At 38.9% G+C, this 15,052-nt stretch overlaps 1 protein-coding gene and 1 pseudogene across 1 annotated transcript; both read left to right on the plus strand.

The window, feature by feature from the left end:
- Positions 1 to 5,098: 5,098 nt before the first annotated feature.
- Positions 5,099 to 7,054, plus strand: LOC149048584 (uncharacterized). The gene is made up of 3 exons (XM_089199497.1): positions 5,099 to 5,419; positions 5,694 to 6,369; positions 6,648 to 7,054. The coding sequence occupies exons 1-3, from the start codon at positions 5,099 to 5,101 to the stop codon at positions 7,052 to 7,054; spliced, it is 1,404 nt and encodes a 467-aa protein (XP_089055623.1).
- Positions 7,055 to 11,688: 4,634 nt separating this feature from the next.
- LOC149048585 (uncharacterized) lies at positions 11,689 to 12,770 on the plus strand (annotated as a pseudogene).
- The last annotated feature ends 2,282 nt before the right edge of the window (positions 12,771 to 15,052 follow it).

A 15,052-nucleotide genomic window follows, 5' to 3' on the forward strand; every position in this document is an offset into this window, starting at 1 on the left:
TGAAGGTGACAAAGTTGATCTTGAGCTCTTGAGAGACATACGTTCTGCTGATGAATGAAAAAGGAGTTTGGCCAGGTATTTCAATGATTGCCAATCGCTTTGAAAGGGCAAATAATTCATACGTGAGTGATTACAATACAAGCAATCCAACGAAATGATCTTTAAATTTAGTTTCTATTACCCAAAAACGGACGAGTTTTCAAGTAAACAAGACGCTGAAAAATTCCTTCGCCGCGTTTAGTTGAAGGCCTTTGTCACGACAGAGAGGATAATTCTAGCACGTCGAACTCACGAGTGAGATATTGAGAAAAATTTGAATAAATAGTTCACGTGTGAAAAACTGGAGTTCCCTGTAAAATCAAGTTTGACTCAAAATGCACAAGATCTGTTTTTTTTAATCAAGATTGATTTCAAGGTTAACTTCATGAGTACCCTTTAAAATCAAGATTAATTAACTTCTGTAACTACCACGTTTTTCTACTTCATGTTGCAAAAATTACGCTGTTCTCAGCTTTTTCACACCAAAAGAGCTGTTTCCGTTCCCTTGCAGCTAAATTACGCTGTTTTCAGCTTTATCTCACGGAAAACAACGTTTTTGCTTTTTTGTCGTGACGGTACGCTCTTTTCAGCTTTATCGTACCGAATATATGTTTCTGTTCGGTAGTAACCAAATAATGCTATTTTCAGTGGTTTTTCCTTTTTAAATAGGAAAACATAGCAGTTAAAGAGTAATGTCCTAACTGGAAGATACAGCTGTTTTAAAACGCCATTTGACGAGGGTAAATCTGCTTTTTGTTTGCCACTTTACATATAAAAACAGGAAATTTGTTCCTCTTTTTGATTCTGGCGGTACATTTTTAATATGCGCCTGCGTAAAAGAGATATCGCCCGAGACCCTTCGCTCGGTCGTGTTGTGATCAAAAACGCCTTGTTAATTTCATGCAACCGCTCGGAGAAAAGGTAAAAATGACGAGGGAAAAACTTTACCTCAAGTTAGAAAATTAGCGAAATAGAAAGCCACAATATTATAGTTTAATATTTCAGAGGTACATTGAGTGCTTTTTCCGTAGAGAGTTCGCACGATGGTAAAACATTCGAAAATTACACTCGATTTGAGTGGGGGTGCTGAAGTGGGCGTGGTCACTACATTCATGTTAAGACTATTTGTACCCTATGAGTTTGATATGCTATTCAGAGAGAATTAAGAATTTTAATCTAAGAGGAAGCACCTGGAGATTTCAAAGAGTGATATCTCTTAACATCCATCTTGCGAAATACAGAAAGTTGAATGGCAGCCCTCAAATCGATCACACAGAATTCATTGAAGGTAAGAGAGCACTAACGAACGTCAAAAGTGCAGGTAATCAGTTGTTGAAGTGGTGCATAAGAAGAGTGCTTAATCCGGTTAAAAAAGACCCTCATGAGATCACAGAGCACAATCTGAGCAGCTTAATTGGAGTAAAATCAACCTCCCTATGAGGCTGAGTGATATAAGCAAGTTTGAAAAGCAGATTGAAAATATTGCAGTAAACGTGCTTGGTTATCGGAACGTGATTTTTATCCGTTGAGGATCAGTAAGGAGATAAATAGTACATATATCAACCCGAAATGGTTTGATGCTACTCTGCTTTACAGATTTAATGAATGTAACCGAAGAAGTTACAATTCATAGACCCAACGTTTCAACACTCCTGTCTAGTTTCATTAACCTTCATTAGGGGTGATCTAAATGCTGCAACAAGAGGTCCTTTTATATGATCACTAATTAGCTACCTTTTTTCTGACGAGGTGTGAATAGGTGTCAGGAAGCAAGCCGCCATCATCACGATTTAAAGAAGCATGGCCGGAGTTAATATGCCAAGTCTCCAAACAAAGGTGCTGGTAGTAACGCGGATTAGTGGTGATAATTTTAGAACGTCGGCTTGCTTCCTAACGCCTATTTACACCTCGTCAGAAAAAAGGCAGCTAATTAGTGATCATATAAAAGGACCTCTCGTTGCAGCGTTAGATCACCCCTGATGATGGCACTAGACAGGAGTGTCGAAACGTTGGGTCTATGAATTGTAACTTCTTCGGTTACATTCACTAAATCTGTTAACCAAAGTAGCATCAAACCATGTCTGATCGTCCACCTGGTCGCCATGTGAATTTTAATACATATCAATCCTCCTCTCATATTAGATGCAACCTATTATCTAGTAAAAGGCATCGGCACACCTATATCAAGTCAAGCCCCCAAGGATAAGAAAGCGAAAGAGTATTGTCTCAGATGTCCGCACCACTTCTCAAGCAAAGAAAAACTTGCACTCTATAGACAGCATTGCTAGGGAAATGAGCACTATGTTTAAATTCAAGATTCGTAAGTGCTCAATGAGAGTACCCTTTGTGGTTTATGCTGACTTTGAGGCTTGCACTAAACCAATAAGCAGTTGTGAGCCAAGTAGTGAAAAGAGTTCACAAATAAATACAAGAAACACAAACCATGTGAGTTCGGCTACCACATCGTTTGCTTGAAGAATTCCGAAACGCGCGTCATGAGAACTAGGAGCTCGACCCTGCCTGAGTTGACAGGTAATAAAATGAAAGAATTAATAGCAAAGCTAAAAAGAGGAAAATATTCACATCTCATATTCTCACACTTGGCATCCCTTCATATTAATTGAAAATTGTACAACATAGAATGGATAGGAATAAAGAAGAAGCAATCATAGATGTTACGAGAATTCTCGAAGCTGAACCTTGAAGTGTTTCAGATCATTGAGAGCAACTTGCTGTTCTCGTTGCGAGTGGAAAAGCAAAGGAAATGAATGGTGTATCTCTCAACCAGGATCAAGTTAAGAAGCTTTCTGAAAAAAGATGTTGAGGAGTACTTAAAGAGATACGAAGCTTTATTGTCTTCAAAGACTTGTGATATAATAGTTTATACATTTCTTTAGCTCTCATGTAAAATATTGGCTCATATTCTCCCTTTCGATGAAAGAAAAGTTCTGAAGGACTTGAACTATAACCTCATAGTAAAGAGAGAACTCGGAATGATTACCGGTTGGGAATGGCCGTCAGTCGGTTCTGGTGTATTAGTTCAAAATGGAAACAAAACTTTCAAGAGTTTATTATGGCCCTAAAAGCTTTTGGAAAGGATTGCCTGCTTTTAAGAAGTTGGCTAAGGAAGGAGTGTCTGAGGACGTTGCAAAGCTTTGGCCGATGAAGCGAACCATCTGGCAGATTTATTTGCCTGCTCTAAAGCATATCCCGAGAACAACTTTTGATGTTGAATCTTCAAATGCAGTTCATCAAGCTGATCTTCTATTCCTTCCACATGACAGACTTCCGAAAGGAAAAAGGGTGTATGAAAAAGGGTGAAAGAGTTCAACGACTTATTTAAGACCAGTTGGCGTAAAGAAAAGGGACTCGACTCTTCAAGTAATGTGAGATATTCCTTTACCGCTGGTGAGCTGGAACGTTGTCAAATGCGAGCCACAGATTCAATGTAGTCTCTGAAGGTCTTCAATATCAAGAGGAAACTTGTAAATAAAGGAGAGCAAGGATGAAGGATGGTCCAGAGCGTGGTCTCGTTAGAGAAGAGCTTTAGATTGTTCCTTCTGGAACTGAGTTGCCTTCTAATTGAATTCTTTGATTAAAAAAAACTATGACAAAAAATAAGTCTCTCTGAAGACCTAAGAAATCCTGATGAATCAATTAAAAAATACTGATGTGAGCAAATCAAATCGTTAATCTTGCCAGTCTAACTGACCACCATCGCGCAGTGACCAAGAAGTATGTTGATAAAAAAAATTAAAACAATCGATCGATTCACTTTTTTGTTAAAGTGTGCAAACAGAAATCTCTTTATCTCTTAGGCATTCATAAGGGATAAAGCAACCTCCTGGTATCACACAGACCACAACTTAAACAGTGGAAATCATTACACAAATAATCAAGATTATTGCCCTTTCAGCGACGCTAATGGCGCAACAAGAGAAAAGATGATATTCATACCCTCATCAAAACTCACGAGTGAGCCATTGAAAAAACCTCAAGAAATTATTCACGTGTGAAAAATTCAAGTTGCCTTTGAAATCAAGGTTGGGTCAAAATGTACAAGAGCTGTTTCTTTTTTTAACTAAGTTTGATTTTAAGTCAACCTTGATTTCAAGGTTAACTTCATGAGTTGTCTTTACAAATCACTTCTTGTGGCAAAAATTAAGCTATTCGCTGCTTTTTCGCGCTGAAAACATGTTTCCGTTTGTTTGCAGCTACAGTACGCTGTTTTAAGCTTTATCTCACGAAAAACAACGTCTTTGCTTTTTTGTTGCTACATTACGCTGTTTTCAGCTTTATCGTACTGAAAACATGTTTCCGTTTGCTTGAGGCTAAATTATTCACAGAGAGCCAGTATTCGTCCCCTTACAACTGAGTTAGACTGTTTTGAGATTTATCTAACGGATAACAACGTTTTGGCTTTTTTGGTGCTAAATTACGCTGTTTTCACCTTTTACCGTACCAAAAACATGTTTCTGTGCGTTTGCAGCCAAATTATGCTGTTTTCAGCATTTTTTCCTTGTTTGCAGTTTAATACCGCATTTTTCAGCTCTATCTGCTTGCACACAACATTCTTAACTATTTTAATGCTATTTTACTCTGTTTTCAGAGTAAAGCACAAATTCGTTGAATGGCTTTGTCTGGATAAACTGCTTAAACTTGCCAACACGGTTCGTGTAGCTGTCCTCAAATTGATTGAATTGACTTGCGTAACGAATAAATTTGGAATTCATATTAAAGACTGAATATTAAAAACCATTAAGGCTAGATTGCGCATTTTGTGCAATTGACGCTATTAAGCTAGTTTGACCATGCTAACTACTTTCATGAGCTAAGATAGATTGTGCAATTTGTGCCGTTTGATGGGTGAATATAAAAACAGTTAAACTAATTAAGCTAGTTTGACCATTTTTACTACTTGACCCAATTCAGCTAGATTGTGTAGTTTGTGCAGTTAATTAATTGAAGCTAGTTTCACAATTTTAACTTAATTTTAACAACAAACGAGGGTAATATTGCTTACCATGTCTACACATTCCATAAAACCTTTACTCCAGAAATGAGTGTCGACGAGTTGATGGGGAGGATGTGGGATGAAGAAGTGGTGGGAATCACTAATCAAAACAAGCCTTTGACTGCAGAAGAGGTGCTTGCTACACGCAAGGTGGTAGAATCAAGGTTTTATGCCAAGGGGCACTATGAAGTGGCAATTCCATGGCATGACGATGAACCGCCGTTGTATTGCAACAGGACTACTGATGAGGACCGGCTCTACTCTCTTGAGAAGCACTTACAACGAAGACCGGACGTTGCTGAGAAAATAGTTGCAGACACGTCTATCCATACTATGGTGGATGCATTGCTGTTAGCCTATGCAGCTGTAAGTTACGTGCGGCATAAATGTGAAGATGGAAAAGTGACTGTGCGATTATTGCAGTGAAAGCGAAGGTCACACCTACGAAAGCGACATCAGTTCCGAGGTTAGAACTAATGGCGGCAATGTTAGGTCTTGTTAGGTCGTAGGCTGGCGAGAAAGGTGTCAGAGCTGTTACAGATACCTTTTGAGAACTGTACACTATGGACAGACAGTAAGGACGACATTTTCTGGATCCAGGGTCAGTCGAGAAGGTATAAGACTTTTGTTGATCCATAAGAAGTCAAGTCCCAGACAGTGGCGACATGTCCCCACCGATTTGAACTGTGCGGACGATGCAACTCGCGGCCTACACGTGAAGGTGCTGACAAGTGAGCATCGCTGCTTCAGTGGTCCTGAATTCCTGAGTGAGCATGAAGATGCCTGGCCTCAAGGAGAATGCACAGTGTTTGAAGAGCGTTCAGAAGAATGTCTAGCTGATATAGTCAAACCGAAGATGACCTTTACATTAAAGATTTCACAACCGTTGATGAATCCTCTAAAGTATTCCAATTGGAACCGACTTAGAAGAGTCACAGCATGGGTGAGACGTTTTGTTGATCTGTTGTTGGCCAAAGTCAAGAAACAAGGCAAATCTTTAGGTGTTGTTGCCAGGAGCGGACTTACATTGACGCCAATTGAAATAGACAGAGGTGGAAAACTGTGGGTCAAACAAGCACATGAGGAGAGATTTCCTAGAGAGACAAAAGATTTTACTGGAGGAAAAGAAGTCATAAGACAGAGCTACTTGAAACTTCTTACCCCTATTGTGGATGAGCTATGTATATTGCGAGTCGGAGGGCGATTGGACCGAGCAGAGCTATCTTATGATGCAGCACACCCTATGATCTTGCCAAAGAAACATCACATCACCCGATTAATTGCTGCAGATGTCCATAACCGTTGCCTACATGCAGGTATCAACCACGTGCTAGCTGAGGTACAAAACCGATACCGGTTATAGATGGTCGGCAGGAGGTGAAGAATTGGGACAACGAATGCAAGGTGTGTGACAGAAGACGTCTACAGCCATCAGTGCAGATCATGGCACTGCTTCCATAGATGAGAGTTGGAACAACGATGAGAGTGTCTGCAAAGTGCTGAAAGTGCTGTGTTGATTACGCTGGCCTCTTCACGCCCAAGATTACTTAAAGAGTTTCTGCTAAAAGGTATTTGTGCCTGTTTACGTGCTCAGCAACCAAAGCGGTGCATTTAGAAATGGCATGTTCAATGAGCACCACAGATTTCCTGAATGCTTTCAGCCGAATGGTAGCCACAAGGGGAAGACCCGAAGAAGTTCCAAGTGATAATGGGACAAACTTTGTAGGAGCGGAGAGAGAGCTCAGAGAACTTGTTCAAGCAAAGGACCAGGAACAGATCGCAGGTAATGTTTCCAATAACGAGATCAGATGGAATTGGAATCCTCCGCTGGAGTCGCACTTTGGTGGGGTGTTTGAGTCGCTGGTTAAAGTGGCTAAGAAAACTCTGAAAGCAATAGTTGGAAATGCTGGGCTAACTGACGACGAGCTGCAGACTGTTATCAAGGAAGTAGAAGCATTGATGAACTCGAACTTGAATTTATCAACTGCACAATCGAGCTGAATTGGCTCAAGTAGTTAAAATAGTCAAACTAACCTAATTAGTTAACTAATAGTCAAACCAGGAAAGACAGTTAAACCGCATAAATTATGCAATCTATCTTAATTTGTTGATGTAGTTAAAATACTCAAACTAGCTCAGTAGGTTCAGTTGCACAAAACGCAGAATCTAGCTTTCCACGAGCTAAATAGTCAAAGTAACTAAGACAGTCTACGTGCACAAACTGCACAATGTATCAGAATTGGCTGAAGTAGTTCAAGTAGTTTAAATAGTCACACTAGCTGAAACGGTAGAGCTGGTCAAAATGCACTCACTAGGTCGCAAAGATGGACGAAATGGACGAAATGCATAAAAAAGCCAAATTGTTCCAACTAGTTAAAACTGGCAAATTAGCTGAAACTGTTAGATTGGACAAAATGGAAAATTTGAATAGTTTTATTCCACTCGTTTCAATGGTCAAATAAGTTTAAACGGCTCATCTGGAAGAAATGCACTAATAGTCAAAGCGTTCACATGTGCAAATTACACAATGAAGCTTAATTGGTTTTAACTCGTGGAAATGGTCAAATCAAGTGAAACAATTCACCCGCAACAAATGCGTTATATGTAGTTGGAAAACTTTTACGGGTTGAACTACTTGAACTACTTTGTGCCTTCGTTTCCCCAAGCCGTTTTTAGAAGTTTAACCTTTTTATCCATTCAAACCCATTCAGAGAATTTGTGCTTCCCTCTGAAAGTATTACAGACGCAAAGTAGCTAAAAAGTGTTGTTTGCAGGGAGATAGAGCTGGAAAAAGTGTTAATTCGCTGCCAACAAGCCAAAACTGTTTTCCGTGCTATAACGGGGAAAACTGCATAATTGTGCGACAAAAGAGGAAACACGTTGCTTTCTGTAAAATAAACCACAAAAACAGCGCAATTAGCCACAAACGAACGGAAATATGCTTTCGGTGCGAACAGACTGAGAAGAGCGTAATTTGGCCACAAAAAGCGAAAAACAGTTGTTATCAGAAAAATAAGGCTAAAAACAGCTCAATTTAGCAAGAAAACAGGTGAAAAAACCTTTTCGGTGAGGTGAAGCTAAAAATTTAGCCGCAAACGAACGAAAAGGTGTTCGGTATGATAATGTGAAAACAGCGTAGTCTAGCAACAAAAGGCAAAACCATTGTTATCCGTGAGATAAAGCTCAAAATATCCCATTCCCTGTTTCCCTTTATTAGGGCTAACGCCCTGTGGGTTATTCATGGGTTTAAATAGCACTTTAATTTACACTTCAGAGTTAATTCTCTGTTTCACCATTTGTGTTCCCAGTGCTACGCGGCACAACATTCATATGTACCCTTACTTTCTCTTCGCCGCGATTCACCATCCTAAATCGTCCCCGACTTTCTCTGTGCGACCTCGTAGCTCAGTCGGCAGAGTAACGGTAGATCTAATCCGGAGGTCGTGGGTTCGATTCCCACCGAGGTCAAAAGATTTTTTCTTTGCCTCGTGTGGTTCCCTGTTTCCCTTTATTAGGGCTAACGCCCTGTGGGTTATTCATGGGTTTAAATAGCACTTTAATTTACACTTCAGAGTTAATTCTCTGTTTCACCATTTGTGTTCCCAGTGCTACGCGGCACAACATTCATATGTACCCTTACTTTCTCTCCGCCGCGATTCACCATCCTAAATCGTCCCCGACTTTCTCTGTGCGACCTCGTAGCTCAGTCGGCAGAGTAACGGTAGATCTAATCCGGAGGTCGTGGGTTCGATTCCCACCGAGGTCAAAAGATTTTTTCTTTGCCTCGTGTGGTTCTCTGTTTCCCTTTATTAGGGCTAACGCCCTGTGGGTTATTCATGGGTTTAAATAGCACTTTAATTTACACTTCAGAGTTAATTCTCTGTTTCACCATTCAAAATATCCCAGTTTTGTTGCAAATAAGCATGCTTAAAGTGCGGAAAAGCTGAAAACAGCGAAACTTGGCCACAAACGAACGAGAACATGTTTAGGTATGATTAAGGTGAAAAAGGCAAAATTTAGCGACAAAAAGGCAAAAACGTCTTATGCAAGATGACCTCTCAAAGAGCGTATTGTACCTGCAGAGAAACGCAAACATGTTTTCGGTATGAAAGCAGCGTAATTTGGCAACAAAAATGTTGATTTCCATAAGATAGAGCTCAAAACAGCTACATTACGTCTCTTTCAGCTTTTTCTCGGCCAAAACGTTTTTTCTTGCTTGCTGCTGTAGCTTTAACGCATTGAAAAAAGGTTTTTTTGGCTGTTTGCAGCTAATCACGATGATTTTAGTCTATTGTCATTATTTGTACCTGAATCACACTGTTTTCTTACTATTGTATCGAAAATTGGTTTTAAGGGGGTTTCACTGGTTAAATAATCAAACTAGAGAACATATCAAAACCACAGAAAACACACAATCAACTTAAATTGGTTGAATAAGTTCAAATAATTATTCTAACTGAAATGATTCCACTGGAAAAGCTGCAAACGTAGCTAAAATGTCACAACTGGTTAAATAGTTAAAGGAGGGAAGACAGTTTAGCTGCACAAATTGAACAATGTATCTCACCAGCTAAAAAAAGTTTAAATAGTCAAACTAACTTAACTGGTTTTATTAGACAAACGCATAATTACCTTAACAGGCAGATTGGTCAAATAGTCAAACTAACGAAAACAGTTAAACCGCGCAAATTGTACAATAAATCTTGCTGTTAATGGTCATACTAGCTTCAATGCTTCCACTGAAGAAATTGCATAACTAGATTAAATGGTTGAAATGTACAAACTACACGATCTAACTTAATAAAAGAAGTTTAGATTTTTCAAAGTTTAATTAGTTACAGTAGGTGAATACCAACATTTCGCTCCGGTGCAAAATGCGAAGGAAACGGACTTATATCTTGCGCAATATCCTTCGCCAGAAAACGGAAAGGATTATCCCTGCGTCAGTGCATTTTTCCGTATTCAATGCGTAATATAAAAAAATTCAACCTGGGAGGCATTTCCAAAAAGTTGCAGATTCATAAAGTGTATTCACCGGATGTATTTGGACGGAAGGCCAATGCGCAGTGAAAAAGTTGCGGATGCAAAACTCTCCGGATACGAGTGGACGGGGCCTAAATTTGCCTTACTTCAATCAGTAATTGAGTGAAACATTGCTATGCTCTCTTTGCAGAAAACTCGACCAAATTAAAGTTGATCACGTAAACTTTTATTTCTAAAAACAGAAGTTAAAATCCTGGTAAAAAACTTAATGGGGTCGTAAGCGAAGTACTGTAAAAAGAGCATCTGATAAAGTATGGACTTTCTAAACCAAAAGGGTTTCAAAGGGATGCAATCCAAGCTGTCGTGCTCTGACGGGACTAGGTCATCACACAGCCAACTGCAAGTAGGAAAAGCATCCGCTACTAGCTGCTCACTTTGTTCGAGAAAGGATCGAAAGCCTGAAAAACCGCGACATTAATGCCGCATCGGTTGGTCCTGTCCCCTGGGGTTCCTCCCTCCAAGGAATGCACGTGGTAGTAGTTATATTGGGTACTCTGGTCCCTGACCAATGAGAGCGCGTTATTTTGTAACGCGTGACTCGAATGGACCAACCATAGATCGTTATTTTAAAATTACTCACAACTGCGACATTATTAACGGGCATAATACATCCGGCGGAATTGACGTCATAAAATTGAGGGAAATGGGAATGATTTTTTTTTTATCAGAAGGATTTAAGGGAATTGTGAAAGGTGCATGTATTATTTTTAAATTATTTTTTTCACAAAAATCAAACAGAAAAAAAACCGGGACGTATGCTGTCCTTTGTGGAGAACGCCCAGAAAAAAAAAAGACATGAAATAAAATTGTAGAGAAAATAAATCAGAAAATTTTAAAAAACAAATTAATTATTTAGGGCAAATCTTACGTTAAGTAAAGCCATATGTTTATGCAGGCAAAAAAACAGGTAAACGTAAAGAAAAATTAAATAGGAAGAAAAATATGGAAACACTATTGAAGGTGAAACAAAGCAACGTGCGTATCGAGAATAAAGATCAACTCTGTTGCGAGTGCACCATCGTAACGATACGAAATAGATTACCTATAGACAAAAATGTGGATGGGAAACGGATGTACGAGAATTTACGTAAAGGCCTACCAGTGCAAGAAACTCAATCGCGCGAATTACATCAATTTGCGGTGTGAACGAAGGTTAGCGAATTGGAAAAGTTTCAAAAAGTATTGAATCCCAAGTACCAGATTCAAGTGTTGTCGGTGAGTAAACCTCACATGATTATTTTTAAGGGCCCTTCAGCGTTTAAGAAGATTTTATTAGTGCATGTAATCGGACATTATCATGGTTGCGATTTGTTTGGAGGATTCCTGAACAAATCTCATTATGTTACGAATGTGATCAAGAATCAGTCCAGATAATTATGAACATAATACTTGCCGAGGAAAGACACGTGTAACATGTCATCGCCGGGATTGTGTAACTGCAAGCCTGAGTATCGTCAAAATGACACATCTTCTCTTCTTCGTGTTGTAGATATCTCTATTCGTTTTATGGAGAATATTGTTTTCGGTGCAACACATCATCTACTGGTTCGGGAACAAGCTGTAAATTGGACGAAACGATATCCTCATTTAATATGGCGGAGCAGGTTATGCCAAAACTAGATCTCGTATTAGAAAAACTTGGAACAGTAGAATCCAAACTTGGAAAAGTAGAATCCAGACTTGAAGAACTTGAGAATCATGTTAAATCCGTGGATGCCAAAGTCTGCTCTTTTCAAACCAAGGTTGAATGTCTTCAATCATTTCAGAAGAAAACGGAGAAGACTGTGAACGACATAGAGAACGGGATGAATTTCACTGATGCGGAAAGAGAATCCTTCAAGATGAGAATCCAAGAATTACAAACCCAGCTTGATTAGCTCAAAGACGAAAAATTCTATATGGAGCTCTACCAGCGGCGCGAGCACTTACGTTTTTTTGGAATCCAAGAAGTAGGCGCAGAGGAAGACACGAGGAAGGTTTTGGTCGACTTCTTGAGAACGGAGCTAGGTTTGGAAGATGCCGATGGATTATAATTTCAAAGAGTACATCGCATTGGAAAGTGGGAACCCTCCGATGGAAAACCCAGACAAATTATTGCACGTTTCCTGAGATACCCTGTTCGAGAGAAGGTCATGTTTAATGCCAGAAAACTCAAAGGAAAACCTTTGGGATAAGAATCGATCACTCCGCCATTTCGATGCATATAAATAGATCGATTTTTGGAAATTTAATTCCAGTCTTTTGGAGGATGAAGATTACATTAAATTAGTAACTGATAGATATAACATCTGCCTGGAAGAAAGAATAGGATATCCAAGATCCGAGGGTCCTTTAGGACTTCATGTGGTACAAATGCGCTATGAAACAATTCCCTATAGTAAACAGAAGGCTAAAAATCGAAGGGAGAAACTATCAGTGTTGGAACAAAAAATAAAAAAATACACAGCAAAATGTGATGAACAGCCTAACCAAGAAAACGTGAGCGAACTGGAAATCCTGTAAACTGAATATGAGAGACAATATGAATATATAGCTCAAGGGGCAATAATCCGATCGAGAATAAATTGGTACGAACACGGAGAGAAAAGCAAATTTTTTTTGAATTTAGAAAATTATGAAAAGAAAAAAAAAAGCAGTATTATAAAATTAGTGGTCGCAAACGATGAATGCACAACTGATCCGAAACAGATAATGACGGAGATCCTGAACTTTTATGGAAGTCTCTACGATACAGGTTTAAGTGATTGCGATGACATATCAACTGACAAATTCCTTAAGAATATTAATACTAAAATGCTGACGGACGAGCAGCGGGGGCTTTTGGACAGCGATATTACAACTTATGAATATTTCGAAGCTTCGAAAAACTTTTCAGAAAAACAAAGCACCAGAAAACGATGTTTTGATCGTGGAATTTTACCTCGGCTTATGGCATCTCATATGGAGGTGCCTTGTCAATGCCTTACATTTTTCTCATGAATAGGAACAACTATCCTACTAACAGAAACAGGCTATGAATACTTTGATAGAAAATAAAGACAAAGACAGACGTTTTATAAAGAATTGGTGATCAATCTCTTCAATTGATGTCGATGTTAGAACTGCATCCAAAGTAATTGCAAGAAGGCTAGAACAAATTCTACCTTATCTGATCCACCTTAACCAGAATGGCTTTATTAAAGGGAGATCAGTTGTGGACGGAGTTCGAACGGTGAAGATGTACTTGAATTTGCCCAATTTACAGGTTGTTCTGGTATAAAAAAATATAATTTTGCAACATACTTTCTTAAGTGGATCGAGACGTTTTATACTGATGTGTCCAGCTGTGTTCTAAACAATGGTTTCACTACTGATCTATTCCCAGTCAGATGCGGGGTTAGGCAAGGTGACCCCTTGTCACCTTTGCTATTCATCCTTGCTCTTGAAGTGCTTGCCTGTCGAATTCGTGAAGACAATGAAATTAAAGGTATATCAGTCAAGGAGGAAGAAATCAAACTAACCCTTTTTGCTGATGACATGACTTGTTTCCTTAGAGATACTGTCATATCACCGTTTAGTGGCGACTCTGGAGTCGTTTTCTGGATTCTCCAGCCTCCAGGTCAATAAAGATAAGACTGAAATTTTTGCAATTGGTAGCCATCGTCTTGATCAAAGCAATTGTGCTTATAAATTGCGAACTTCAATTAAAATTCTAGGAATCGTTTTTGACTATCACGTCTCATCGAGGATGAAAGCGAACTTTGAAGCAATTTTAAAGTCTATCAAAAATACAATAAATACGTGGAAATGGAAGCGGTTTACGCTTCTGGGAAGGATGCAGCTTGTTAAATCGTTTATTATCCCTAAAGTCTTGAGAAAAGTGCCGTTGATTACAGTCACAGGCGACTTAATCAAAGTGGTCAACAGTCTGAGGTACCGTTTTATTTGGAAAGGTAATGATGAATATCGAGGATGGAGGGCCTAAGATGCTGGATATTCAGTCGATGATCCTCACACAGAGGGTGATGGTATTAAAAAGATTTACAAATAAAGATAATAACAGCTCTTGGAAAATAACATTGAATTACTTCCTTTCTCAGGTAGGGGAGAATTTATATTCTTAAGTATAATTTGATACCAGACAGTTACCTATCTACCTTCCGGCCTTTCATAAGGAGTGCCTGGACGCTTGGTCCATGTTAAGGCAACGTTCGATACTTTCGTATAAAGATATAGTTCACCAGGTGATATGGAACAATAAAAATATTACTGTCCAAAAGATCTCACTTTTCGAAAAACACTTGCTTTCTAAAGGAATTGTTACGATCAGTGATCTCATTCCCGACACTGGAATCTTCTTAGAGGGTGTTAAGGTGTTACATTCAAATTTATCTCCGATACAACATTTTAAGTTAATGAGCGTCGTGGACGTCATTCCTCGCGACTGGAGGCGTTTTATCAGACAAAGTGCCCAACATCTCCCTTCTCATACAAAATGAAGTTGAAGTTGGAAAATGCTGAGATAATGTTAGCAAAAATCACGTCCGATCGCTTTATAACGCGTTTAAAAGCAAAAAGCAAATCCCTCCAACTGCGCAAAAAAAGTTCAAGGAAAAATTTCCACAGTTTCCGGTTGACTGGAAGAAAATATACTCCTCGCCTTTTACCGTCACAATTGAAACTAAAATTAGAGAATTCCAATATAAAGTATTAAATAATATAGTATTTACAAACGAAAGATTGTTTTCTGCTGAAATGTTTCAAAGGCTTTCTGGGAAGCTCTCTATTCTTGGCTTGGTAAATGTCAAGTTAACTTTCAAACATTTAAAATAATGAATATATTTTTTGGAGGTTTCAATGCGGAAGAGGACTTTATTATTCTAGACCATCTGATACTGACAGCTAAATTTGATATATACAAGTGTAAATTGAATTCCAAGAATCCCTCCATACGAGTTTATAAGGCCAAGATTGGGG

This window comes from Pocillopora damicornis, chromosome 3 (genome assembly GCF_964200805.1).
Source record: "Pocillopora damicornis chromosome 3, jaPocDami1.2, whole genome shotgun sequence".
NCBI lineage: Eukaryota > Metazoa > Cnidaria > Anthozoa > Scleractinia > Pocilloporidae > Pocillopora > Pocillopora damicornis.